This window comes from Chrysemys picta, chromosome 14, assembly GCF_011386835.1.
Source record: "Chrysemys picta bellii isolate R12L10 chromosome 14, ASM1138683v2, whole genome shotgun sequence".
NCBI lineage: Eukaryota > Metazoa > Chordata > Testudines > Emydidae > Chrysemys > Chrysemys picta.
Genome location: NC_088804.1, coordinates 3989508 through 4017041, shown reverse-complemented (window position 1 = coordinate 4017041; position 27534 = coordinate 3989508). Strand labels below are relative to the sequence as shown.

Genomic DNA, 27534 nt, shown 5'->3' with positions numbered 1-27534 from the left:
CTTGCAGTTCCAGGGCTTTGTCACAGCAGAAGCTCCTCCAGCCGAGCGGCAGGGGAAGATTGCCAGGGGATTATTGAAAGGCCCACGCAGCGGGGAAGGCCGGCTTGCGCAGAGCATGAGGGAGGCTGCAGCTGAACGCCAGCTGGGGGTTCCTGAGAGCATGTGGAAGGGCTGAGCAGGAGCTGCGCCCAAGGCCCGGGGGCGGGGGGGGGCCGCCGAGAGACCCCCTCCGAGCTGCAGCTGTTCCCGGGCCCCGCTCCAGATGTGGAGCTCCTCAAGAGCTCAGCTGTCTCCCAGGCAACCGGAGCCGGCGAGGCCCCCTCAGCTGCGAGGAGACGCTGATGGAAAGCAGCAGCCAGCCAGGTGCGGGCGAGGCGCGGCGGGAACCTGGCTCTAGCCCCCTGTGCAGAGTCCCCCTGAGATGCGCTTTTCTTCCCCCTCCTGGACAGAGTCGTGCAGCAGGTGACCGGCCGACAAGGGGCTAGACCCTGGGTCTGCGCGCACCAAGACTTGCTCCCTTCATCCCCGGGCCAGCGGCATTGCAGGAGATGAGGAGTACGGCTCCCCTTTGGGGCCCTAGGCAGAGGGGAGCTGTTTGCCCACGAGAGACCAGGGCTCCTGTTGCTTGTTAATCCAGGGCTTGGGGATTGGCAGCCGGACTTGCAGCCGCTCCCTCGCTCCCCGCCTTGGCTTGGATCGGAGCATCTGGGACCCAGCTGGGCTCTGTGGCGTCCAGAGAGCGTGACTGCACCTGCGGTGACTAAAGAGCCCCTGGGGAGCCGGACGCATCGCTGTGCCAATCTCCAGTGTATTTCCCCCCTGCCCTGTGCATCCCCCCAGCCTGCCCTATGCCCTTCTGCCGCTGCCGCAGAGAGGGTGGGCAGCGTACTGTCGGCACAGGCCGGCTGGCACGTCAGCAGCCAGCCCGGTGGACCCGGTGACCCCGCCCCGGCAGGGTGGTCCTTTCCTCTCCCCCCTCCACCATGAAGTGCTCCCTGCGGTTCTGGTTCCTTTCGACCGCCTTCCTGCTAGTGTTCGTCATGTCGCTCCTCTTCACGTACTCGCACCCCAGCATGGCCTACCTGGACCCCGACAGCCCGGGCGGCTTCCACCGGGTCAAGCTGGTGCCCGGCTACGCCGGCATGCAGCGTCTCCGCCAGGGCGGGCGCCTCGGGGAGGGGTGCGCCTGCCGCAGGTGCACGGAGGACGCAGGGGCCTTGGCGTGGTTCACCAGCCACTACGACAGCAACATCTCCCCGGTGTGGACCAAGGAGAACATGGACCTTCTGCCGGATGTCCAGAGGTGGTGGATGGTGAGTGAGCCCCTGCTAGGGGGCTGTGGGTCGGTGGATCTCAAGCACTCGCGCTGGGAGGGAGTCCCCTTCCTCTCCTCCTCCTTCTCCCCCCGCTCCCCCCGGCCCCTGTGTCCCTGCAGCCTCTCGCCCACCCGGAGGCCGCACTGCTGCTGGGCAGGCCGCATTGCTTGGCCTCCCGGGAGGCCTGTTCGAATGCCTGACCCACTCCCCTCTAGGGGCCCAGAGCCTGCTGGCGGCCTAGGTCTAATCTGCAACGTGTCTCTGTGCAAATGGCCTGCCAGGCTCTCGGGGCCTCCCAATCAAACAAGCCCTGGCCATCTGGCAATGAGATGAGCTCACGCTGGTGCTGAGCCCAACTGGGCTCCTCCTAGCTCATGCCCCCCTAATAATGCAATCTCCCAGGCTGAGCGCTGCCTCCGTGACCCCTGTGCAGCCCCGTTGCCTTCCCTGGGGCTGGGTGCACTGAACAGAGGGTGGAGTTTGGGGAAGTAGGGGTGCTCCCGTGTCTAGCCTGCAGGGAGCAGTGCGGTCTAGTGGTTAGTGCACACAGCACAGCTGGGAGTTGGACCTGACCCTCCATTGCCCGCCTCTCATCAAGTCACTTTTGCCAGGAAGCACAGCTCTGCCGTTCGGTCCTGCCGGCACAGCTGTAAAATCACACCCCTGCGCATGCGGCAGCAGAGAATCGGGACCCCTGGGCTCCCATCCCAGCTCTGCCATTGACTTGCTCCCTAGCCTTGGGTGAGTCACTCTTCTGGCCTCTGTTTCCCCCAACTTAAAATGCAGTGAACTCCACCTCGCAGGGAGATGGATGTATTCCTGGAGGGGAGGGGACACCCCGAGAACGTCAGCTCACGTGGGCTGAAGGCTCCGCCTCCCCTGGCCCCCAGTTCCTAGCACGTGCTGTCAGGGATAGATCCCCTCTGCTCTGGAGACATGCATCCAGTCTCGTGTGCTTTAACTGTGCAGCAAGTAAAGATCCCGTCTCCCTGTTACCCTGGATAGAGAATCCTGGCACGTTCCTGGTGCTCATGCAGATGATGGGGGCTGTGGGAGCACCTGGTTAGGTGTGAGGCAGATGTCCTGAAACCCAATTAAGATGCCAGGGATTGCTGGGCATGGGGGGCAGCGAGGGGATCTCTGCTGCTGGTGTTGCTGCCTGTGCACAGAGAGATTCTTTTCCGTGGGAAAGGCGATGCCAACGTGAAAACGAGGCTTTTTAGACCTTGCCTGCTGCCCGCAGCCACCCTGCTGCTGGGTGCCATGTGCCACCGGCAAATTGGGGGCCCTGACACACAGATGCCTTGGTTCTGGGTTTCACGCCAGCTGTCCAGCTTGCCGCCCGTCCAGATGCCCACATGCAGCTGCCAAGGTGGGGGGAGGGGAGCTGTCAGTTGCCAGCTTGTGCTTTTCATTCTTCCAGAAGTGCCAAGTGCGTGTAGCCATTGCCGAGTTGAGGGGGCTCGGTGCATCTAGGCCCCCATGGACCAAAAGTTTGTTGTGCCCAGAGCAGCCCGGCCAGCCTAGCTTGCAATGGGGCCTGGCGGCTACACCCCACTCCAGAAGGAAGGAGGCGTCAGCCTCCTACATCTCGGCCTGGCTGCTGTCTGGGAACGGGCTGGCTTGTTTTGTGGGGGTGACCGGGTCTCTCTCCTGCTAGGCCTGTCCCCTGGCGCCTGAGCTGTGCAGGACCCGGGGGGGGGGGGGCGGTGTTCCTGCTCTTCCCACTCGTCTCCTTGCCTGTACTGGGGGGGCCTGCCCCACCCCTCCTGTCAGGGCCATTAGCTGATGTTCCAGGCTTAGTGGCCAAGAGGTGGCATGGAGACAGAAGCCCCTTGCTTGCCCAATAGCTCTGGGTAACGAGCCCTGTCTGTCCATGGGCTCGCAGCCTTTGCTGCCGCTTGCTGCACGGCTCTGGGCCGAGCTTGCCGGGCTGTGCGATGGAGAGGCCACTTTTGCTTTGGCACAGCCTTGGCTGGCCCAGCTGAGGCCGAGCTAGCGGGAGAGTCTTAGCTCTCGTCCTTGGGATCTCCCACGTCCCTTCTGGGAGTCCACGAGAGCCCCTGTGCTCCCCGCCCGTCCCCGTCAGCTGTGATGGTGCGTGGGCTCTCGATCCGCCACGAGGGGCTCGTTCCGTCCCCCCGCTCTTCTTGCAGTTGAGCCCAATGCTGGCTCTGGGCCCCGAGAGCCCTGCTCCCGTGGCTTAGTGGTTTTAAAAAAAAAAAAGTGGATAAACTAATCTAGGCTCCTAACTGAGAAGTGGGCAAGCTCCGCCTCCCCACCGGTACCGCCGCCTCCACCACTCTCCCTACGCTAGCCCTGGATTTGCGGTTGGCGAACGGGTAGGGCTGGGTGGTGATTTTCAGCTGAATGGTTTGTTTGCTGAAAAAGGACGTTTGGGGCTGACCCAAAGTATTGCTGAATTCCTGCCGAGTTCCCTGAATCGCTTCCACCAGACGGGAGAAGCTGGAACGTCTCCTTTAGCAAAATGTTTCCTTTGACCCGCGCATTTTAGTTTCAACTTTCAGGCGTTTTGCCAACAGCAAGCAAGTCCCAAAACGGCCGGGGTGGAGCCCCACCCTTGTGAGCTTTAGTCCCGTGGGTAGGATACTCATCAGGGAGGGGGGATCTGGGTTCATGTCCCCCCCACACTGCCTGATGTGGAGAAGGGCTTTGAGGTTGGCTCTTCCCCACTGCAGCAGGGAGCCCTGGCCACTGGTCTATTCTGGGCTGGAGTTTTCTCAGGCTATCCCACTCTGTCTGAATTACTCACCTTGGTGTCCCGCATCCAAGGCGAGTGCCCTAATCCCCTGGACAATAGAGTCCTCCTCACTTGCCCTGGCACGACTGGCTGGGTCCTTGGAAATTTCGGTTAGCACTGACCCTCTTCACTCCAGCCCGTGTCTCCTGTGAGCGGAGAGTGCCTCGGGATGGTTATTCGCCCAGCAGAATCTAGCCATGGGAGCAGGAGCATCGGGCGCTTTAAATATTGACGATTGCCCTGATGCAGTGTTACTCCTAGAGACAGTTCCCACCCTGGGGTGGGGGGATGGGAATCGGGAGCTGCTCCACGGCAGTCCCTGGCTCCCGTATGACCTAGCTGGTCCTGCAAACTGTTACCATCCGGGGGGTCTTCAGTGGCTGTTATAAAAGCTGACGATGCTCTTGGGCCAGGCCAATGGGTGGGAGCTCGGGAGAGCGTCCCTCTGCAGGGATGGGAGAGGCTGGGCTTGGAGCCATCGGCCGGCACAACCGCATGTTTCACCGCTGCCCTGTGGGGGGTCTCGGAGCCAGCACTCTGGCTCTCCGCACCAAGCTGCCCTTCCGCCCCCCCTTTCTGTAGCCTGCTGCGTTCGGCTGCTGGGCAGAACAAGGCAGGTGCTTCATACGAGATGCTCTCAGGGCAACGTGGACTGAAATCATTGGCTGGGACCTGTGAGGACTCGCATCCCTGCAGTACCCGAGCCCCACAAACACAGAGTTCCTCCTTAACACCCCAGTAAAGCGCTATCCCCATTTTATAGCTGGAAACCAGTGGCACAGGGAGAAATAAGAGACTTGGCCAGGGTCAGCCAGGGAGTCTGTGGCAGAGCCAGGGAGCTGACCCCAGATCTGCAGAGTCCGAGCCTGGTGCCCCGTCCATTAGACCCTCCTGCCCTCCAGAGTGATTGTGTTTTTAAGCAGCGTGGGCCCGCGTCCACTCGTGTGCGGATGTAACTCAAGAATAAGGAAGTGAGCGAAGTGCGAGTGAGAATTGGGTCCCTCATCGTCTCACTTGTCTCCGAAGCGCCAGGCAGGCTGACAGCACTATGTGACCCGTCCTTCTCGACGCTCTTCCGTCTGGCTGGCGATGGGTTTCATTACAACTTCCCCTGCAGTGCTGGCAAACCAGCCTGCTGTCACTGGCAGGGCAGTGCACTGGAAAGGGGGGTGACTTCATTAGGTCAGTTCTGCTGTCCCAGCGGGGACAAAACTGCAAGACGATGGGCTTAGAGACCAGGAGGAGAGCTCATGGGGGGGCAGATTATCCCATGGCTGCCCACCCCGGGGTCCCTGCAGTTGCTGGAGATGGAACGTGGATTAGATGGGGTCTGGGTGTGATCCAGTCTGTCAGTTCTGTGTTGCTGTTTAATGGTGCCGAACAAAGAGCTTTCAAACATAAGAACGTGGTCTGGAAGGGTCACAGACACCCCTAGAATACCATCCTGGTCGTAAGCTCCATCTTCAGAAGACAAACTCGACAAAACCACACCCCGCCTTCCCGCGTTACCAGGCCAAAATGTAAATGACACCGGGAAGGAAACCGCATAGTTAAAAATGCAAAGAATTTGAAACGTGATGCTGCTGGTTCTCCAAGACGCTTTTGTCTCAAAAGGATTCCGCTTAAATGCAAAGTCTTGCAGTCCGTTCAAAGCATTTAAGAGACCCGAGCTGCACATCGGGCATCATCTCAGCCAGGCCCAGCTCACGCTGGCTTCCCCAATTGCGAGAGAGACTCTGAGTGGGAGGAGCAGTGGCTGATGTGTGGCAGTTGTGTGCCAACTGCTTTGGCTTGTTATCCAGCCGGGGGTTGGACCCAGGCAGTGTGAGTAATCCCCTAGGGGCTATTTTTGGTGTGTGCCCTGGGGGCTGCAGCAAAGCCCACCTAATGCTGAAGCTGTGTTTCAGACTGGTGAGCCGCTCATGGGATCAAACCATCCCAAGGTCTTGCACTTTTGACCTTGTCTTTAAAGGCACAGGGGTTGCTGGGCGGGACAGAAGTCTTTGGCCCAGACTGAAAATATGTTGCTGTTCCTTTAACACAGGGGTGGGCAAAGTACGGCCCGCGGGCTGGATCTGGCCCTCAAGCTCCCGCTGGGGAGTGGGATCTGGGGTTTGCCCCATTCTGGTGCTCCAGCCAGGGAGCAGGGGTGGGGGCCGCTCCACTCGGCTCCCGGAAACAGCGGCATGTCCCCCCTCTGGCTCCTACGCGGAGGGGTAGCCAGGGGGCTCCACTCTGCACACTGCCCCCATCCCAAGCGCCGCCCTCGCAACTCCCATTGGCCAGGAACCACAGCCAATGGGAGCTGCAGGCAGGGCCGGCTCCAGGATTTTTGCCACCCCAAGCAGCAAAAAAAAAAAAAAGCCGCGATTGTGATCTGCAGCACTTCGGCGGCAGCTCTATCGCCGCCACTTCGTTCTTCGGCGGCAGGTCCTTCACTCCGAGAGGGAGTGAGGGACCCATCGCCGAATTGCTGCTGAAGAGCTGGACGTGCCTCCCCTCTCCGTTGGCCGCCCCAAGCACCTGCTTGTTCAGCTGGTGCCTGGAGCCGGCCTTGGCTGCAGGGGTGGTGCCTGTGGACAGGGCAGCGTGCAGAGCCGCCTGGCCGTGCCTCTGTGTAGGAGCCAGAGAAGGGACATGCCGCTACTTTCAGGAGTCACTTGAGGTAAGCGCTGCCTGGAGCCTGCACCCCTGAGCCTCCCCCCGCGGCCCAACCCTCTGCCCCAGCCCTGATTCCCCCTCCCGCCCTCTGAACCCCTCGATTCCAGCCCGGAGCCCCCTCCTGCACCCCAAACCTCTCGGCTCCAGCCCCAGTCCAGAGCCCCCTCCTGCACCCTGAACTCCTCATTTCTGGCCCCACCCTGGAGCCCACACCCCCAACCAGAGCCTGCACCCCAACCCCAATTTGTGAGCGTTCATGGCCTGCCATACAATTTCTATTCCCAGATGTGGCCCTTGGGCCAAAAAGTTTGCCCAGCCCTGCATTAACATCTTGCCCCTTCCTTTCTCCTCCGATTTCCCCCACCACCACTGTGGGTCTCCGGTCCTGTCCCAGGAGCGTTGTTCATGCTGCTCCCGTGCCCACAGGAGCTTGCTGGTAAGGCCGGCACCATCTCCTCCTTTGCCCAGTGCCCCAGGAGCGGCTGCCAGTTGGAGGCCAATGGGCGCAGTCTGAGCAGTGCCTGGCAGCAGGACTGTCTAGCCCAGGTGGGTGGCTGGGGCTGGGTGCCATGGAGATGGGTGCTATAGAAACCTGACGTCTCACTGGCCCTTGTGTGTCTCTGCAGATGCTGCAGCCCCAGTTCAAGTCCCACAACACTAATGAAGTCCTGGGCAAGCTCTTCCAGATCGTGCCGGGCGAGAATCCCTACGGCTCCCGCGACCCCAGGAAGTGCCGGCGCTGCGCTGTGGTGGGCAACTCGGGCAACCTGCGCGGCTCTGGCTACGGGCGAGAGATCGACGGGCACAACTTCATCATGAGGTGGGTGGCCGGCGCCGCTGGGGAGGGGGTGCGGCTGGCTCCCGTGGGGCGGCGAGCTGCGGACGGAGGCACAATCTGAGCGCTGGGCCGGCTTTCGCGTTGGATCATGTCTGAGCAAAGTAGGTGAAAGCGCTTTGTCTGCACGTGCTGCTCTTGCCTGCATTTCAGAGCAGCTTCCCGCCCCTCCAAGTCCTCAGAGGGCACCTTCTCTCTCGGGCCTGGCTCTGTGCAGGCTGAGTCCTGTCTCCACCGCCCTCCCCAGGCCGGGGCTTCTTGTTTCATTAACTCCAGTCTCGGGAAATGGCTGCTGGGCAGGGGAAGAGCTGCGTGTGTCGGGAGCTGTCGTGTCCCTGGGGAGCGGCCGTCTCTGTGACGAACGCAGGACAGCCAGGCTGGGACCTGCCCTGGAAAGCAGGGAGTGGGGTGTGCAGAGAGGCGGCTGCAGTGTTTAGCACATGCAGTGTCAGGTCGCAGCCTCCCTGGGTATGTCTACACTGCACACTGAGCCTGGGCTGTGACTCAGGTTTGAGCCCACACCCCCTTCCATCCACACACGAATCACAGGCCACAGGAGCGTGCCAGGAGGTGAGTCAGAGCCCGAGTCCTGCTGTGATTTGGTCCAAGCCCTGTTCTGTAGCGTGGCTGCAGGCCCGAGCCGGGGGTCTCAGCATGACGGTGAGAGCCGCGTCCAGCAGCTGTCAGCCCAGGGTCACAACCTGGGAAACGGCAGCTCCACAAGCCCAGGTGTGGGGCCAGGGCTGAGTCCCGAGCCCAGCAGCTCCAAGGGAAGGCGGCTGCTCCTCGCTCTCCGCCCGACTGGGAGGCTCAAGCCAAGGACTCAGGCCCTGGTTAGTAAATGGCGGTGGTGGGAGGAACAATCCTTCTCCATTCTTTTAAAGACCTTTCTGTTTCTGATCATTGAAACAGTGGAACGATAAAATCTCTTGTGTACCCAGCTTCCCCATGGCCGCCCCCAGTGGGGTGGGGTGGGAAGGCAGGTTTCCCAGCATGCTTTGGTGGCACAGTGCAGGCGCAGGGAGGAAAGAGTCGGCTACTTGCAATGTTCAGGATCACCAGTAGAGACGCGTCCAGGGTTCGAGACCCCGCGACAAGCTGAGCTGAGTGCCGAAATCGCTGGCGGAGATCCCCTGGCCAGGGCGGTGCAGGAGGCCGCTGGCTGATCTGGGACTGGCTCATCCACCTTCATGGTGAGGTCTCCCACCTCCTTCCTTCTTGATTCCCCGCCGCGATGTCCATTTCTGCACTAGAGGGACCAGGGATCCCTCACTTGCTGTGCGTGGCAGCACTGGTGGGGGCTGCGGGGTAGACAGTGGTTGGGCGTTTTGGCCTCCAGGGTGTTTAGCCCTGCTGGGAGGACCTTCCTTCCATCCGGCCTTCGCTTCCCAGACCAGCTGCCACCTGAGACAGCTCTGCTCTCTGATCCACGCTCTTTGCTCCAAAAATCAGAACAGCCAGGTGCAATTGCCCACACAGGCCCAAGAGCCCTTTGACTCTCTGGGGGACGGGTTCAGATCTTCTGAATCACCTGGGGAGCACAAGTCCTGGTGGAGCTGGTGTTCCTAAGTCAGTTGGACCCTTTTGAAGACCCCACTGCTGCGCACCCCCCTCTGCATGCTGGTTTCCCCTCTCGGAAAGCCCGAAGGCCTCTTACCAAGAGCTTTGGTGGAATGGTCCAGGTGGATCAGCCATTCGCTGTCTGTTTTCATCAGTGTCCTTGTGCTGGTCACTAGATGACCCTGAGCAGTAGCTAGAACACCTGGCTGTTCCCCTGCCCTTGTCAGACACCTGGACACCCTCCTCCCTTTCCCCAACCCCTTCCCTGGCCAGGCCTGGCTCCGCACCATAGCGTAGCTAGGGCCGCATCACTGGCCCTGTCATAGACTCTCCTCCCCGCTTCCCTTCGCAGCTAGCAGGAGGAACGCTCACTTGTCGTAAGCTGGCCAGCGGTTCATCTGGATGCAGCCCGGTTGCCTTTGCTGTCTTACCGCTGTGATCGCTCCTGCTGGCTTTGTCCTCTGCCCGCTGGAGCTCACCCTCCGACACAGGAATCCATAAATCCGGGCCCTGTGGTTGCTGGCACGCGGCGGGTTGTGTTTGTGCAGAGGCTGGATTCTGGGGGCCCTGGGACTGCACTGGATCAGGGAGGGTATATTTGGGCCGGGGTCTCCTATATGCAGGAGGGAGGCCCTTGGAGACTGGCTTCCCACGTGGAGTTGCTGCTCTGCCAGGGAAGTGGGGGGCAGGAGAAGATGTGGGGCTGGGAACATTCAGCTGCAGGGAGAGGTCCCTGTCTAAGTTAATGCTGACCCAGGGTTCTCAAAAACATTGGCGCTTCGCAGCCATGGGGAATTATGGCTCCAAAAGTATCCAAACCCAGGTGAGGGCTTTGAGACCAATCCGGGCTCCTTGGATCACGTGGGAGGCCACCCCTGTGCCTCCAGGCTCCTCTGCAGCAAGCGTTGGGTGCTAGGCACTGAGATTGTGCAGTGTCATTTTCTGGGAATAACTTCTGAAGTAGGGCTGTGATCAGGAATGTGCCTCTCCCCCAAATGCCAGCCCAGTCTTGCAGCGGAGAGTCGGCCTGGATAACTGGTCCCATCGATCTGCCTCCGTGCAGAGGCTAACCCAGCCTCACTGACCAGAATCCGCCCTCGCTGTGTGCATTGCTCTACCCGCTCTTAGGCAGGTTGTTGCCAGCCCAGCGTGCTCTGTCCTGTGGCAGCCGCCTGTGAGTGGCGCCGCGCCGCACGTGTCAAGGTTCGTGGAGCCCCCGGGAGCCTTTGGGATGGAAGGTGCTGTAGAAATGCCTGGCTGCTGTTTACTTTCCCTCTGACTGGCAGACGCTGTTCGCTCCCCTACGCCGGAACAAAACTCGCTGGAACTGCCAGCTCCGCTTGGGGTCTGAAAATCAAGCTGTTCTTCCTGCGCCGTACGTAGGGTCCTACCGAATTCCAGCCATGAAAAACGCATCGCAGACCATGAAATCTGCTCTAGCCCGGGAAACCTGGTCTCTTGCTGCTTTTATCCGATACTATACCGATTTCACGGGGGAGACCAGCCTTTCTCAAATTGGGGGTCCTGAGCCAAACGGCAGTTGCAGGGGGGTTGCAAGGTTATTTTAGGGGTGTGTGTGGTATTGCCACCCTTACTTCTGCGCTGCCTTCAGAGCTGGGCGGCCGCAGGGCGGCGGCTGTTGGGTGCTGCCTTCGGAGCTGGCGCCAGGCTAATAGCTGCTGCTCTGTGGCTGCCCAGCTAAGAAGGCAGCACCCCCGTCAGCAGCAGCGCAGAAGTAAGGGTAGCAGTACCCCCTCCAACAATAACCTTGTGATCCCCCCACAACTCCTTTTTGGGTCAGGACTCCTACAGTTACAACCCCGTGACATTTTAGATTTTAAATAGCTGAAATCATGAAATTTATTATTTTTTTTTAAAAATCCTACAGCCGTGAAATTGACCAAAATGGACCGTGAATTTGGTAGGGCCCTGCCCATACATAGCTAGCCGAGAGCGGGGCCGGAGCCGAATGCAGCAGCTGCTGCAGGAGGCAGGAATTGGTCCAGCTCCACCTTCGCTGCAGTCTCACTGCCCCAGCGGAATTGTATCGATCCTTCCGTTAGGACGTTGCTCCAGAAACCAGCTCCTGACGCTGACAAACTCCTCTATTGCTGCCCTGTCTCTAATCGCCCAGCCTCAGGGAAGCTCACGGAGAACGTTCTCCAGGCCGGCCTGTGTGTCCCCGGCTATGGCTCGATCAGGGGTCCGTGCTAACTCCTGTCACCGTGCCAGCAGCCTCTGACACTGTTTGGTTGGGGGGCAGTGGTTACTGGCCGGCGGATTGCAGTCTGAACTGTCCATAGCTGTTCATTATCTGAGCACTGCCCCGTCCTGGGCACAAAATGAGCCAGGCCTGCTGCACGGAAAGTGGTCGTGTCATTAAAGCTGGCATCGCCAGGGGCTAGCGGGAGGCTGCACAGGCACCTGTAATTGGGGCGTTTCCTGTCGTGTGTGTAATAGAACATTTATAGGGTTCGTCACGTTCCATCGGTCTGTGACTTGGGGACAGTTGCACCCTGGAAAGGATGTTCACTACTGAGGCCGCAAGCCAGGCCAGAAATGCGTGCAGCCGGGGCTTCTCCCGAAACCGGCTCCTTGTCCAATTCCTGCTTCACTGCTGCCACGTAGTGGTGAAATGCAGCTTGGACTTTGGGTGATGTGGTACAGTGCAGCAAGGAGCTCTGGATGGTGGAAGAGAGCAAAGTCACAAGAGAAACGTGACATCATGACTGCTGATGGGAAGAGCCATTGAGTTCCTATATTAATAGCATTGACGGCCAGAAGGGACCATTAGATCAGCTAGATCACAGGCCATTACATTGCACCCAGATAGCCCTGTATGAAACCCCATAACTTGACTTTGATGAGATCTTCCTGAAAGGAATCCAGCCTTGATCTGAAGGAATCAAGAGCTGGAGAACCCACTGCCACCAGCTAGTCACCCTGACTGGGAACAATTTGTGCCTAATTTCTGTCTGGCTTCAGCTTCCAGCCAGTGGTTCTCGTTCGGTCTTTCTCCTCTTGATTAAAGACCCTGTTAGCACCAGGGATGTTCTCTCGGTGAAGGTACCTGCACGCTAATCTAGTCACCTTGCAATCGGCCTTTTGACGAGCTGAACAGACAGAGCTCTAACTCTCTCGCTCTACGGTGTCTTCTCCAGCTCTTTTTCTGCATCCTCTGCCATTTTTCAACATCCTTTTTAAAACGTGGACCCAAGAACTGGATGCATGATTCCAGTATCAGTCCTATCAATGCCATGTTCCGAGGTAAAATCACCGCCTTGCTCCAACCCACTACTTCCCTGCTTGTACATCCAAGGATCGTGCGAGCCTTCTTGGCCACAGCATCACACGAGAGCTCATGTGGCCCCTAAATCTTTCAGTCACTGCTTTCTAGGGCACAGTCTCCCATCTGGCTTCCTTGCAGTCCTGGCCCTGGGTGTATAACTTTGCATTTGGGTGTATTTACCACATTTTGTTTGACTGGAGCCATCTTCCCAAGGGTTCAGATCGCTCTGTAGGCCTGCCCTGCCCTGCCCTCATTTAGAACTCAGCCAGTCTTTGTGGGGGATTTTAAATTCCCAGGGTCACTTCCCCTGGCCCGTAGAGCCAGTCTGCACTGGGGAATACTGGGAGTTGGGAAACGCGTTCCCTGGGGCTGGGTCTCTTGCTCATCCCACTGAAGCATCTAGCACAGGCTGCTCTCCACTGGGATGGATCCCTGGCCTGGTCCGGTCTGGCAGGGCCTGTTCCTAGAACTTGCTGAGGTTGGGGCCCCACTGGGCCAGGTGCTGTACAAACACCGACCGTGAGCTAGTCCCTGCCCCCAAGTGGAAATCTATGGCTTTAAAAAGCAGCGTTCCCGTGTGGCGTTGGGTACATGTTTGCTGGACTGCAGTCCTGCTTCTGTCTGTCCCACTGACACTGTTACAGCTACAGCTAAGGGCTGGCTGCTCAGCTCCCCAAACTCCCGGGGATGTTCAAAGGCTGCTGTGGGTGTTTGACGTGGCTGTAGCTCGGGCCCTGGCTGTGCGCCTGAGCGGAGCAGGTGGAGGTGTGCTGGCTCGGGACGGTGAGTTCTGAACCCTGCAGGACCATAGCTGGGATGTCTTTAAAAAAAGTCTTTAAAGAGAAGAGGAGACAACCTCAAATAAATGCAGAGCCCTCGATGAATGCAGCACGGCGGCTGGAGACTGACCAGCGGGGGAGGGAATGGAAAGGGTTCCTTGCATTGATTACGAAGCACATACGCAGTGTACTTAGCTGAAGCAGGATTGCTGCCCTGTGTGTCTAACCAAGCCAATTGTTCTGTGCAAATGACCTGACGGTCACGAGATGGTTGCTCTCTCTGCAGAATGAACCAGGCCCCCACGGTGGGGTTTGAAGCCGACGTCGGGGGCAGGACCACCCATCACTTCATGTACCCAGAGAGTGCCAAGAACCTGCCTGCCAACGTCAGCTTTGTGCTGGTGCCCTTCAAAGCCCTGGACCTGCTGTGGATCACGAGTGCCCTGTCGACCGGGCAGATCAGATTGTGAGTAGCTGGCGAGGCTGCGGGAAGAAACGGTCCTCCTGCCTGGCCTTTGGCCGGCGAGCTCTGAGACGCTGTGTGCCAGCCCCTCTGGCGCCATGCGGGGGACACAGAGCCTGTCCCCATTGGCTGCTGGCTCCCAGTGCAGGGCTGGGAATGAACAGAAGCCACCATCTCCTGATGGCTTCTGCTCAGAGTCCGATCCTGCACCACTGAAAGCCAGTAGTGAATGTTGCCATGGATTCCTTGGGCAAAGGATCAGGCCCTAAATGAGGCTCTCGTTCAGCTCTCTGTGGTATTCAGAAGTGCCCAGGGCACTCCCCAAGTGGCAGCCCCTTGAGGTGCGGGAGGAGACTTGCTACTAGGACGTAGTGCGGGGGAAGCTGGCCAGGCCCTGCTCCATGCTCGGAACGGGGGACTTAGATCTGCGGGGCTAGTAGCGTTCGCCAGAGGAAGGCAGGAGGGCGGAGTGGGCGAGAGCCGGTGGCTTGACTGGGAGCCAGACTGGCGTGGAGAGAATTACAGCATCTGCCTACTTAATTTGGGGCACCAGGCCACTGGGCAGTGGAAATGTACGGTCCCTAAGCCAGAACCCTTTAACGCCTACTGTGCGAACGGGGCCCTGGAGAGACTCTGAGCAGCTCTTCTTCCACCCATGGGCTTGTCTCTCCCCGTCAAGCTTGTTTAATGCTGAGCAGAGCATGCGCTCGCGAGTGTTGCAGTAACACCCGCCTGCCACCCCCTGCAGATGCCCGCACGGGCTGGTAACTCGCCCTCGCTGCTCTACCCACAGAGTGAATTGGCGCCATTCCTAATGCAGGGAGGGAAGGAAGGGATCACTTGCAGAGGGCCCCCCCCCACTGCTGCCCTCCAGGGGAAAGGTGTGGTACTGCCTGAGGTACCTAAGTATTCGGAAGGGCACCTCCTTCTAACACTATCCCATAATACTAGAATGAGAAGCCATTGCCAAGGTGACTGGAAGGTAAATGCAGGGAAAATAAAAGGAAATGGGGCGGGGGGGGGGGGGAGAATTGCGTAATCTCTCTGGGCCTCTGTTTCCCCATCTGTAAAGGGGGGGTCTCTCTCTCTTCCCCCCCCCCCCCCCCCAGCGGGACCCAGCTGCTGGGCAGGAAGGGAGGAGTGCATTGGCAGTTCCCCCCTCACCACCCGGCAGAAGGGGACCTCGGCAGGCCTGGATCCCTGTTTCAAAGGCCCCGATTAAGGATGGTACTTAAGCTGAGCATTGCTCCTGATGTCAGTGGGACCAGGCTGCGGGACCCTCCTGAATCGGGCCGCAAGTGACTGACCTCTCCCCTGCTATGTGTACCTCTCATGGTAACGCCTTGTGGAGTGCTGGGTGGCCTTGGAGATAACCTGCCTCTCTGCTATTCCAGCACGTATGCGCCTGTGAAGCCCTTCCTTCGCGTGGACAAGGAGAAGGTAAGGCTGGCTCCAGGCTCCCTTTCCTAGGCCAGCCCTGACTGTAGGGGGGCTACAGAACACCCTGCTCAGCATCCGCTGGCTAGAGAAACCCCCACTCCTGTCCACTCTGGAACATTTCCTTTAACTCTGCCTTGGCACTTCAGCACTGAGAGCGTGGGCAACCGTTCCAGCCCTGGCTGGAAAATGAATGTCTTTGTCCAACAGCTTCATCCCTAGCGCAGACAAGGCTGCGGGGGCTCTGGGGTAGCTAGAAGCCAGTGAACGTTGCTGTATCTTCCCGACGAGGGGTACCGTGAACTTCTCAGACTCTTCACTTCTTGTGGTTCGGGGGTTGCCGTCTTCCAAAGGTCGCACCATGTTCTGCTGGTCCCACAGCTGATCTTGCATTCAGTTGTGTCCCCATGAGGGGGGTGGCCTGGAGCTGGTCGGTACTGGGAGAGTGCACCAGATTCCTGCACAACCAAGCAACGTGGGACTGACTTTGCAATGCCCAAATTAGAAGAATGTTTCTGACCATTAGAGGAGGGAGGTTCTAGACCAACCTACACTCCTGAGCTACTTGTGATTGTACCTCTCCCCTCCCTGTGTTTAGTTTTGGGGAGCATTTACACAGCCTGACCTCTGGACCTCGGCTTTCTTCCAGGTGCAGATCTACAACCCAGCCTTCTTCAAATACATTCACGACAGGTGGACCGAGCACCACGGGCGATACCCCTCCACGGGGATGCTAGTGCTGTTCTTCGCGCTTCATGTTTGCGATGAGGTGGGTTCAGGAATGGTTGGTAAGGCCGCCAGGGCAGAGCCAGAGATCTGGGGTTCCATGGGACGTGCCCTCCCCTGCACTCGCCTCCTCACCACGCTGGCAAGAGACGCACTGGCCAGTAACACTCAGTCCTAGCCAGCTTCATGCAGCTGGTACCATGCCTAGCATTCCTGCACGGGAGCACAGCATTGCCGAAGTCTGCCCACGGTTGCCAATGGCGACTGTCTCCTAGACAGCGGTTTGCTGCTACTGTCTATCCATCTCGTGCTGAAATGGCCTGAAAAAGCCAATCCAAGTCCTTGCAGGTTTCTTACTCTGGGAAAAGCGTCGGCTCCCTCTGGGAGTGGTGGTGATTTGCCAGGAATGGTGGCAGGGCATCCTAGGCTGGGCTGGGCTAAGGGTTCTGCTTTGTGCTTTGGACTCGGGTAGCTTCTTCCCGGGGTTTATTTGAAGCCCACTGTGCCGCTTGGTACCTTTCCCCAGCCGTCCCTTAGAATCTCTTCGTTCAGGCAAAATACAGCCCAAAACGGTCGTCTTTCCGAGATCCCACGTCAGACGGGGCCATTGTGGTCATCTAGTCTGACCTCCTGCATGACCCAGGCCAGAGACCTTCCCTCCCCGCCCCCCAGTGTTACGTAACACGCTGGTGCCCATACACTGTGACCCAATCTTAATTCCAGCCCACTCCTCACCAAACTAGAGCATGAGGCCGTGCTCTTGACCTGCCAAGCACGTCCGGGGTTGTGGGATCAACTTCTGTCTGTCCGATGGACCGCACCTATCTCAGTATGATGACTCCTAATGCCTGGGCACCAGATTGGTGCGCAGAAAGGGTTCCCTGAACAGACTGCTGTAATGTACCCTGTTACACCAGAGTGCAGGATTCCCCAGGCTGGAGCCTTGGCTAATGCCTGATGTCAGAGGCAGGCAGAAAAACCCACAATGCACCTTCCTGCCCAGAAGCAGCGTCTCCGCCTGCCAAGCTCTGATGCTCTTGATGTAATTGCTGTTCCCCCTCTCTGGCTGCAGGTGAATGTCTTTGGATTCGGGGCAGACAGCCGGGGCAACTGGCACCATTACTGGGAGAACAATCGCTATGCAGGGGAGTTCCGGAAGACCGGGGTGCATGATGCGGACTTTGAGGCGCACATAATTGACATGCTGGCGAAAACCAGCAAGATCCAAGTTTACCGCGGCAACTGACGCTCTGGGCTCTGTCCTCTAGCTTTCATTTCAGAATCAGGTTTCAAGAGACGGATCGCTGTCGCTGGCCTTGCTGTGACAGATCCCCGACCAATCACAATGAGCTACAGGGTTCGGTCTGTGACCCCACCTGACCAGTGGCCAAGTGGGGGTACTTGGTTCTGCCGGCCAATCATGTTTAGAGAGAAAAGGAAACTTCTTTTTGTTTAAAAGTTTCGGATGAAAAGGATTTACAAGGAAAACCGGCCCCTGGTTATGTTGGAGGCTTCCAGCCCGGTTCGCCTCATGGTCAAACCAAATGCTGCTCTTTTTTTAAAACCAATCATAACTTCAGAACAAAGCCCAACCAATCGTGGCCACAGGCCGAAGGCAAAGCTGCATGTTTCGACCAATCTCCCAGTGGAATGACACTAGCCTGTGAGCTTCAGCCCTGGCTGACCCTATGGAGTGGGGTGGTCTTTACACGAGCCGCCCCATTCTGAGCCCAGCCGGAAGAAGCTTGGAAACACCCGGGTGAACGTCTCCTTTTTTAACGTTCTTGGAGCCTGGCAATCGCTCTCCCAGAGGAGGCTCCAGTGTCTCTTTATTTTGTACAATCTGGTTCAAAATGCTGACCAGACAATCAGTTCCTTTCGGGTGTGGGCACAATCGGTGACTGGGAACGTTCCAGCTTGGCAGAGGGAGGGGATGGGGGAGTAGAGGAAGAGGTGTGGGGTGGTTCTTGGCTTTTTGACAGCCAGCTGGGTCCAACCCATTAGGAATGGAGCCTGCCAAGAAGAGTTCTTGCTGAGCAGAGGATTTTAAAGCCATTGGAAACATCAAGAGGGAGAAGCAGCATCTGGGTGCTTCTGATGTAGGGTCTTGGCAGACTGGAAGCTTCTGAGACTGACCAGTGGTTAACGCTGGTTGGGAGCTAGTCTCAATAAGTGGGAGGAACGGAGAGGAGGGGGAACCTCCATTTAAAGCCTGGTGTCTGCCCTTTTACTCCCGTGAGAAGGGGCTGTGTCTTGCTCTAGGACTGACTGATAGGACCGAATGAAGAGAAGCCATGCCAAAGGCAGCTAAGAAGTCTGCAGAACCTGTGGCTTAGACCCCTTCCCCATCTCCATCCCAATCCCACCTGGGTTTGGAGAGGGAAGGGGGAATTCTCTAGTCTAGTCTAGAACCACAATCTACCTCCCCACCCCAGTCCCTCCCCCGCAAATGTTGCCTCCATTATCTCTTCCACCAGAGCGTGTTCTTGCAACAAGCTGTCCTTGTAAGAGTCTTGGCTTCTTGCAAAGGCAAGTTCTGATGACTGGGAAGTGGTGGCCCGCGGCTGGGTAAGGTCCTGCTTTTCCAGGTTCATTGTAAATTTCCCCGCTCATCCTCACCTCGGAATTGAGCTGCGGTAGCAACTAGCCATTTAGCTGGAAGTTGCCAGGCTTTGGTGAAGGGATTGTCCTAGCCGTTAGACAGCTGATCTCACTGCTGATGTTATGGGCAGAGCCTCTCCTCTCTCTAGTGGGCTGCTTCTCAGCATTCCAGATGCTAATTTTCCCCTGCAAAGAGACAGCTGGGGCAGCTAGTGAGAGTTGGCCTGTGGGCATCAAAGGAAGACTTGAAAGGAGAGAGGTGGGGAGCAGGGAGGATGGATTTGTAGAGAACTTGCCAGGAAGGTACCCGCTGAAAGCTCTCTGAATCAAGGTAGGGGACCGTCCTTGATGGAGATCCCAACCGTGTTTGGCCTGGGGGTGCTTCTGCACACTAGATAAAGGAAAAAAATGGATTTCCTTTCTGCTACTAGATGAAAGAGCAAATTGTAGAACACTTAGAACTTGGGTGAATTAAGTGTGTTTAAAAATGAAAAACTAAATCTAGACAGCCCAAATCCTGAAGCGCTTGCCCAGTTTTTAATCATGAAGGACCTCTAGGATTTGACTCCTCCATGGACTAATTGCCTTTGGGCAGGAGGCTGAGTTAAGGGTAACGGGAAAGGCTTCTCTGAAATCTTATAACCACTGGAAGGAGTATCTCATTTCCGCTGACTTTCACAGACTCCCTTTTGCAAGCTGAGACCTCTCTGCCACCCTTAACTCTTCTCACCCAATAGGGATGTCCTGCCCTTCCTGTGCATTCATTTTAGCTTGGCTTGGACCATGCCACTGGATTGGAACCCAACCTAAGCCAGTCCCTGCTTTGCACTGGGAACTATCATCTCCTCTGCCTTCGTGGGGTTTACACAGTCAAGTGCGAGCTCCTGGCCTAGTGGTAGGATGCAAAGAGAGAGTGAAATAACCTCATCCAACTACAGAGGTTTGTTTGGTGGGATTGGTCCAAACTGGGGTGTGTTCCATTAGGGGGCAAAGCCTGCAGCTATGAAATGCTCTCAGAGGTATTAGTGAAATCGAAGGAGAACAGCTTCTTATTTCTTGCTTGGTGGGGTTTTCAGGTAGGTATTTGATGGACTAAATAAAATGCAATCATGCCAAACAGTATTGAATAGAATAATTTCTTCCGGTTTGTATCCTCGTTGGATTGTGTGGTATTGGGAGACACAGGGCCCAGAGCGGCCAGGTCTCCTTTTTGCAATAGTTATTTAAAGAAATTAGGATGGGGAAAAGGGGTTCTTTTTGTATCTGTGATTTTTCTGTATGGCAATCTCTCCCGTTTTGAGGTTTCTTCTGCAGTTGTGAAATGAATGTCCTGGGGCCTATTACAGCAGCCAGACAGATGGCTCTTGTTTTCAGTCTACAGGGCTCTAAAGAAGTGAGGTGGATGAAGGTCTGAGGCTGTTTTTTTAAACGAAAGGTTCTGCTTGTGATGTCATGCGATCACATGACCTGCTTGCCAAGCAGTCATTTTGGATAATCCAGGCCAAAAGCAGTAACTCCATAGTAGTGACCCTCTGAGGCTTGTAATAGTGTATTGGAAACCAAAAGTCAGCAAGTCCTTGCATGCTGGGGAGCTTGATAGGACAGTGAAACCTGTGTTCTTTCTGCACCGCTCTCTTCTTGGGAACCAGGGGAGGGAGAAGTGGTTTAGTGCAAGCCCACTCTCAGCTATCCCTTCTTTTTTTTTAAGAAATAAAAAACAAACCATGAGCAACAGAGTGCCTTGAATCACATACTGTCTGTCACACTGGACTCCACCCACTGACCCTGCTGTGTCTGGGGTTCACCAACCATGCCAGGATGTCCATGTCCTCTGCTTTCAGTGGCAGGCTTGGCTGCTTCCTTCATTGTTTCCCTGCCGCCATGTTAAAAACCAATCGGAGCGAGGTGCTGGGGTTAGCTGAAAAACGCCACTCCTGGGGAGAGCAGAGAGGCTGCCAGACGCCACCTTTTCTGGAGCTGCTGCTGCTCTTGGTGCTGGCTGGTGCAACGGGATGGGAGAAGCACCTGGTTAAAAATCCAGTTGCTGTCTTTGGAAGGGCTGGTCTCCCTCCTGGCTGATGGGCAGAGGCGGGACTGGCTTGACAGTCAAGGAGTGACAGGAGCCACCCCACCAACCATGTGGTCTCGAATCCAAGAGCCAGTCTGGCGGCTTGGTCTCCTGCAAAGCGCACACTGCCCAGCCGGAGGAGGAGGAGTGATTCCATTTTTCCGTGAGTTCACCCGGCTACAAGGACTTGCTAACACTTCTTTCCTTAGCAGCCTGGCCAACAAACACCTGCATGAGCATGCTGCAACCCACCCCCGCGGAAATGGGAATGTGGGGTGCGTTGTCTACAAATACCACTGTACTGTACATAGAGGAAACTACACAGAGGCTATGGGCAAGGGGCACTGGTGCCTTCCCAGCATGGAGCAGAGACGAGCGGAACCAGCTTGGACTCAGCTGAGACTGCCCCAGTTTATCTCCATCACCATCAAAACAGTTCAGAAATCGCTCTGCACTCAGAGTCGGGGCAGTCCTGACGTGCGGGGAGCTGCAGAGAGCAAGTTTGTCAATTCATGGCTGGTCCAGGATGGTTCAGTCCTGAGGAACTTTGAAAGACAACCCAAGGGCCCAATTCTGCATGGATTCCTTCTGCACATGTGCAGGTTCATGCAACTGCATAGCTCCATTCGAGTCAGTGGAGCTATTCACGTGCATCTCTGGTGGACTGGGGCCCCAAATGCTCCCACCAACTGGAGAAATGGAGGGTTCCTCTGTGGTGCACCTATGGGTCCTGTGGTATCCTACTGAATTTACAGTCCTCTTCCGGATGCCTGGCACTGCCAGGCTCTCTGTAAAGGTGACTCATGGTCCAGCCCTGTCTTCGCCCACCCTTCCTATAAACCAGTCCGAAGAGCAGCTTGCCAGCCTTCCCCATAGCCTCTGTGTACTTTGCTACTTCGACACACGACTGTCTTAAAACTATTTTTTTGTTAATAAAAGGATTAATCTGAAGCGTTCTGTTCCTCTCCTTTTGTTGTAAGCAGCCTGCTCTCCCCTGCCCTTTGGTTTCAGTATTATGCGCACTTTTACTGTATCGGAGGGGTTGGTTTTCTTTCATGTGCCACAGTTGGAAAAATGGGGTTTATTTTATGTTGTACAAAATAAAATCTGTATCTGTTCCTTCTCCTGGTGTGTGTGTGTACCTTAGGCCTCTGGTGTTGTATGGTATTTCAGCTGGAGATGAGCAGTAGCTGGAAGTCACTACAGTCTAATGAGGAAAGATGGTCAGATTGGCCAAAGCTCTGATTTCACGCTAGCCTCCTCTGGTCCATCTGCTGGGTAGGGCCTGAGAACCCCGCTTTACCATACGCCATGCAAAGCATTACATACGTTCATTGCTACCCAGTATAGAGTGTCGCAAGTTCTTGTTGCACTCACTTAAACCATCCTGTCATAACAGCGGCTAGGTCGGCCATTCCAATTCTTGTAATAAACGTACGCTACTTCAACAATACAGAGTATGAGGAAATACATCTAGGGCTCTGTTCTAATCTATTTTGGGGTTAGATTCCTTTTGAAATGGTTACTGCACATTTAATGAATAACATACATTAACAGTTTTCATTCAATAATCTGGTTTCTTTTTATAAGGCCACGTGTGCTGATAACGTTGTCCATAACACAAACGCTATTCAGACTGGAAATAATTTTCCATAGGACCCAGGGAATTATTCCTGGCCAAATTCTAATTTCTGTCTTGCAAAACTTCTGCATTTTCAGGCTTTGTCTGTTCTAGGAAATGTTAGCAAAAAATTCCCAGGTCTAGCTGTACAGAAATTTGATTTCTCTGCATTGGTTGGGGATTGAACCCTGGCCTCAGGGTAGGAGCTACTAATGCTCTAATACTCATAACAACTGGAGAAACACAGGGACCATCTGACTCTGCAATTATCCCCATGTCCAAGATCCTTTTGATCTCCTTAGGAGTTTGCTCCTACACTTTCCCAGTCGAGCGATGGGCTGAGTGCAGGTTGCGATCCCGCAGGATCCAGCTTTGGACCATTTCATGAGGCAAATCCTGGCCTGCTGGAAAATACCTGCCGGTCCCTTCCCAGCACCGCCAGAACATCTGCTTGTCAGTGAGGGTTAACTCTTCACATCCCTCCGTGCTCCATGGGGAAGTGTCACCGTGGCATTCAGCTCCCAAGGCAAGGGGCTGTGAGAATCCTGCCCTGCACAGCACGTCACGGTTACAAAGGCTTCTTGGCTGTGATATGTTCTGAACCTATTTCTATCACAGTCTGAGGTGCAGCCCTGGTGCAGGGCCTTTGTACGCTGAGGTAAGGTCATGAACCCTTCCTCCCACCTCCACGGGCCCTTCCCTGCGTTCTGCATTGTGAACTCTAGGGACTCACCCCCGTCAAATCCCCACTCCCAAGGGTTGGGATCAGACCGTGCTTTTGGAGCTGCTTGGCTTTTGGGGAGGTTTTGCTTCACTATCCCCACCACAGGTTGTGAATCCTCCCAGCCCTTTGCACATATTCAGCCACCAGCTTCCCCTCTGCCTCAGAGCCACGCTCCCAGGAGTTTCTGTGATCAAGAGGACCTCTGATGTCTCTCCTATACAGCAGATGAAATGGGGAAAAACTTGTGGACTCTTGGGGTACCTCTGTGATGGGTTCTCCCTGGGGTGCAACCTGGAACTGGGGTACCGCTGAGCCCTCTGGCTTACCAACCCGAGCGCCCTCTCACACTGTGATGCTGTGAGAAGCTGCAAACCCCTCCAGATCCTGCCCTCACACAGCCAGCTGAGTTACATGAATGCTTCTCCTAGCCACTCACGAACTAACAAGAGAGAGGCTCCAGCCAATTCCTCCAGCTCCCCAGCGTTGCACCCCAGAGCTGTCCCGTCTTGCCCTGGTGAGAAGCCTGACCAGTGAAAGCTTATTACCTAGTCTGCCCCTGCCTCAGTGTGAGAGGACGTGCACCAGCTTTTGTACACGGAGCAGATTTCCCAAGCACCTCAACCAACACACCCTCTTTAAGGTAAAATATGAAACAGTTTAAGTGATGACGAGTGATAAGCGCCCAGATCAAAGTTGGTTACCTAATAAATAAAAGTAAGATTGCAATCTGCGTTTTCGAAACGAGCCAGGATTTAAATCAAGCACTGGCTCACCCGGTTCGATAATACAAGCAGGTCACAGCTCTTCCATACACAGTCTGGACGTCTCTTCAGCCTGGGCCCACCTCCCCAGTTCAGGCTTTGTCCTCCAGACGTGTTTCCAGGGGTTGAGTCGTGGGGAAAGAGGCCAAATGATGATGTCACTTTCCACCAAGCTGGAAGAAAGTATAAAAGAGGGGAAGACCTTTTGCTGTAATTAGGCCCTACCACAGGCCTGCACAACATGCGGCCCGCGGGGGCTCACTGTGCAGCCCGCAAGCAAGTGGCGGGGGGAGCTGCCGGCTTCACCCCCTGCCCGGGGGCTGAGCCAACCTCACAGCCCCGCCTGCGCGTATCGCGCTCCGGCCGCTGAGAAGCGCGGCTGCCAGGTTTGCCCCCTGCCGGGGGGAGGAGAGGGGGCCGACCTCACAGCCCCGCACTGCGCACCACGCTCCAACCAGCTGGCTGGCGAGAAGCGCAGCTGCCGGGGGAGGGGGAGAGGGAGACGGAGGCCGACCTCACAGTCCCGCGCGTGCTCGCAGCGGTCTAGCCGGCCGGTCAGAAGCGCGGCTGTCAGGTTCGCCCCCTGCCGGGGGGTTAGGGGGGAAGAGCAGCAACCTCACAGCCCTGGCCGGTGAGAAGCGCGGCTGCCGGCTTTGTCCCCTGCCTGGGGGGGGGGGGCAATCTCACAGCCCCGCATGCGCGTGCCGCCCTCCGACCGCCCGGACGGTCAGAAGCGCGGCTGCTGGGGGCCCCCGCGCACTGTGCTCCAACCGCCTGAATGGCCAGAAGCGCACACACGCGTGCACGTGTCTCCATCTCCCGCTCCCCCCGCCTGGCGTACAGCGGGTGCGTCATTTCCGGGGCCTGCTGAGGCGGGAAGCACTGGGCACGCGGCAGAGCCAGTAAGTGCGAGCAAGGGGAGGGGCACCCGGCCTGGGCTCGAGCCGTAGCTGGGGGGGACTGGGCAGAGACCCCCCCCAAAATCCCCTCTTTGGTTGGGGGTGGGGTGGCTACTGCGCTGGTTGCTCCCAGGGTGGCCTCCGTAGTGATGAGGTGGGGTTTGAACTGTCTATGGGCAGCCGGAAAAACCGGGAGGGGGGGGGAGAGAGAGAGAGTGTGTGTGTGCGCGCGCGCAGGGTCGACTTTAGGCCGATTCAACTGAGTTCCCTGAATCAGGCCCCAAGCCCCGGTACAGTTTACCGGGGTGGCCCGACTTCCCCAGGGGGCTATTTAAAGGGCCTGGGGCTCCAGCTGCCTCTACTGCACTCCCTGCCCACACCACCCCGCACCTCCTGCCCTGCCCGCAGCCAGCCCCTGTCTCCACCCCCTGCCCTGCTTCTAGCCTCGCACCCCCTGCCCTGCTCGCAGCCACCCCCTGCCCTGTCTCCAGCCAACCCCTGCCGCAGCCCCCTGCGGCCCTGCCTGAAGCCAGCCAGCCCCACACATACCCCTGCCCGCTCCAGCCCCGCACCCCTTGCCCTGTCTCCAGCAAACCCCTGCCACGCACCCCTGTCTGAAGCCAGCCAGTCCCGCACTCCTCTGTCTCCAGCCCAGCCAACCCCTGCCGCATCCACCTGTGGCCCTGCCTGAAGCCAGCCAGCCCGCCCCACACCCCCCTGTCTCCAGCCAGACTCGCACCCCTTGCCCTGCCTGCAGCCAGACCCTACCTCCAGCCAGCCCCTGCCTTGCTTCCAGCCAGCCCCATGTCCACTGGTGCCCTGCAATTCCCAGGGCAGGAACCCTGCACACCTGCTTCAATGAGGGGAGCAGGGAGCAGCTGGGACCCACACATGTGCACACCCTAGGGTGACCAGACAGCAAGTGTGAAAAACCAGAACAGGAGTGGGGGGTAATAGGAGCCTATATAAGAAAAAGACCCAAAAATTGGGACTGTCCCTATAAAATCAGGACATCTGGTCACCCTAGGGCACCCCCAGGGAGTGGCGGGGACCCACACATGTGAAATGGAGCTCATTAATAACTGATCAACAGCATATATAACACAATGTACATAATATATAATTTTATTATTTATGTAGTTATGGAAAGTAAATAATACATGGAAGAAATGAAAGGCTTTTTTTTTACATGTTTTTTTTTCTTCTAGTCATCCCTGCTGGGCCCTGCCAAAAATGTTCGAATTGGGCCCTGCACTTCCTAAAGCTGGCCCTGTGTGTGTGCCTTGCACCTGCCCTGCCCTGACTGCTGCCCCCTTCCCTGGTCCAGGGACCTTATCCCTCCCCAGCCCCTATCACACTGCCCCCACCCACAGGGCTCCCTGCGGCCCCTGTGTTTGTGTGTGGGACAGTCACATTCAATCCCTTCACACTGCTCCCCTTCCCCCTCCCCGGCTTAGTTCATACCCCCAGAAAATCCCTTCAAACTGTCCCCCTTTTCCCCTCCCCTTATTTCATGGGGGGATGACGAACCGAGGGGGTGGGTGGGCAGGTAGTGGTGGCGAGGCTTTATACTTGGGAGGAAGGTGAGGAGGCGAGCGGCAAGTCGGTGGCTGGAAGGAAAATACCATTTTCAGTATTTTAAATTTTGGTACTGCTGTGTGCAGTAATATAAGGGGGTCAAAGAGGGGTGTAATGGTGGGGCCGAGCAGGGAGGGGGCGGGTCCTATTTTACTGCTGTGATCTGGTTACCCTATGCGCACCGTTTCTTTCCCCCTCTACAGGCTTCCACACAGTCAGTGCCTTGCTAGTGTGCCACGCGCTGTGAGATATCTCTTCTCTTTGTGTGTGACTGAGCATTTCCCTTGTGTGTGAATTTATTCAACAAAATCTTGAGCTTCATAATGGCTACCATGAGTGAAAAGAAAAAGAGAAAAATAGAATCAGAGCACAGAGTTTTCAACACTGAATGGACAAATAAATACTTATGTACTGTTTCCAAAGACAAAATACTGTGCCTTGTGTGTCGCGAAACGTTAACCGTTCCGAAAGAATACATCCTTCGGCGGCACTTTGAAACTAAACATCCCAATCTTGCCAAATTGAACCCAAATGAAAAAATAATTAAAGCAGCCAGTTTAGTGAAAAACCTTAGTGGCAAATTTTCAAGAAAGTGAGCACTGAGAACGATATAGTTACTAAAGTAAGCTTTCAAATTTCTAAGGAAATTGCTGCTGCTGGGAAATGCTTCACAGAAGGCGAGTTTTTAAAAAAGTGTAGGTTGATTGCTGTATCTGAGTTATGTCCAGAAAAGAGGGGAATATTTGAGAATGTCAGTCTATCACGCATGACTATACAGAGAAGAATAGCTGACATTTCTACTAATCTAAGTGATCAGTTAAAGCAGAGAGTCAGTGAATTCTGCTTTTACTCCCTAGCTATCCCACCGATTTAAAAGACACCGCCCAACTTTGAAATTACTGAAGAACTTGTTGGCATGTGCTCCATGACGGGTTGCACAACTGGAAAGGAAATCTCCAGTGAAGTGATAAAGTGCATGAATGATAAGTTGGGAGTAGATTTCACAAACTTGGTGGCCATTTGTACTGATGGTGCTCCAGCTATGTGTGGAAAAAATGTTGGAGCAGTTACTCTTCTTGAAGAATTTATCGGGAGACAAATAACCAAACATCACTGCATTATACATCAACAGGTTTTGTGTAGCAAAGTCTTAAAATTTGAGCATGTAATGTCAGTGGTAGTTTCCATTGTAAACCTCATCCGTTCTAGAGGACTAAAACATAGGACATTTCGAGCCTTTCTTGAAGGGGAAGATGCCGAGTGCAGCGACTTAATCTACCATACAGAAGTGAGGTGGTTGAGTCAAGGAAGAGTGCTCCAGCATTTCGTTGCTTTGAAAGAGGAGATAGCAAAATTCCTAGAAAATGGGCCAATAAAATTCCCGGAGCTTGAAAATGAGTCCTGGAATCAAGATCTCTTTTTCTTTTGTGACATTACAGCACACCTGAATGATCT

General features: G+C 56.1%; 1 protein-coding gene across 3 annotated transcripts in view; it reads left to right on the top strand.

The window, feature by feature from the left end:
* Nucleotides 1–21615, top strand: part of ST3GAL2 (ST3 beta-galactoside alpha-2,3-sialyltransferase 2) — a 101292-nt gene extending 79677 nt beyond the window's left edge. For all 3 annotated transcript variants that reach the window (XM_005309799.5, XM_042861349.2, XM_065567497.1), the window contains 6 exons: nucleotides 8–1313; nucleotides 7365–7558; nucleotides 13488–13667; nucleotides 15059–15104; nucleotides 15751–15870; nucleotides 16900–21615. In XM_005309799.5, coding sequence (XP_005309856.1) covers nucleotides 984–1313; nucleotides 7365–7558; nucleotides 13488–13667; nucleotides 15059–15104; nucleotides 15751–15870; nucleotides 16900–17073 — 1044 coding nt within the window. In that variant the 5' untranslated portion in view covers nucleotides 8–983 and the 3' untranslated portion in view covers nucleotides 17074–21615. The remainder of the gene's footprint in view (nucleotides 1–7; nucleotides 1314–7364; nucleotides 7559–13487; nucleotides 13668–15058; nucleotides 15105–15750; nucleotides 15871–16899) is intronic.
* The last annotated feature ends 5919 nt before the right edge of the window (nucleotides 21616–27534 follow it).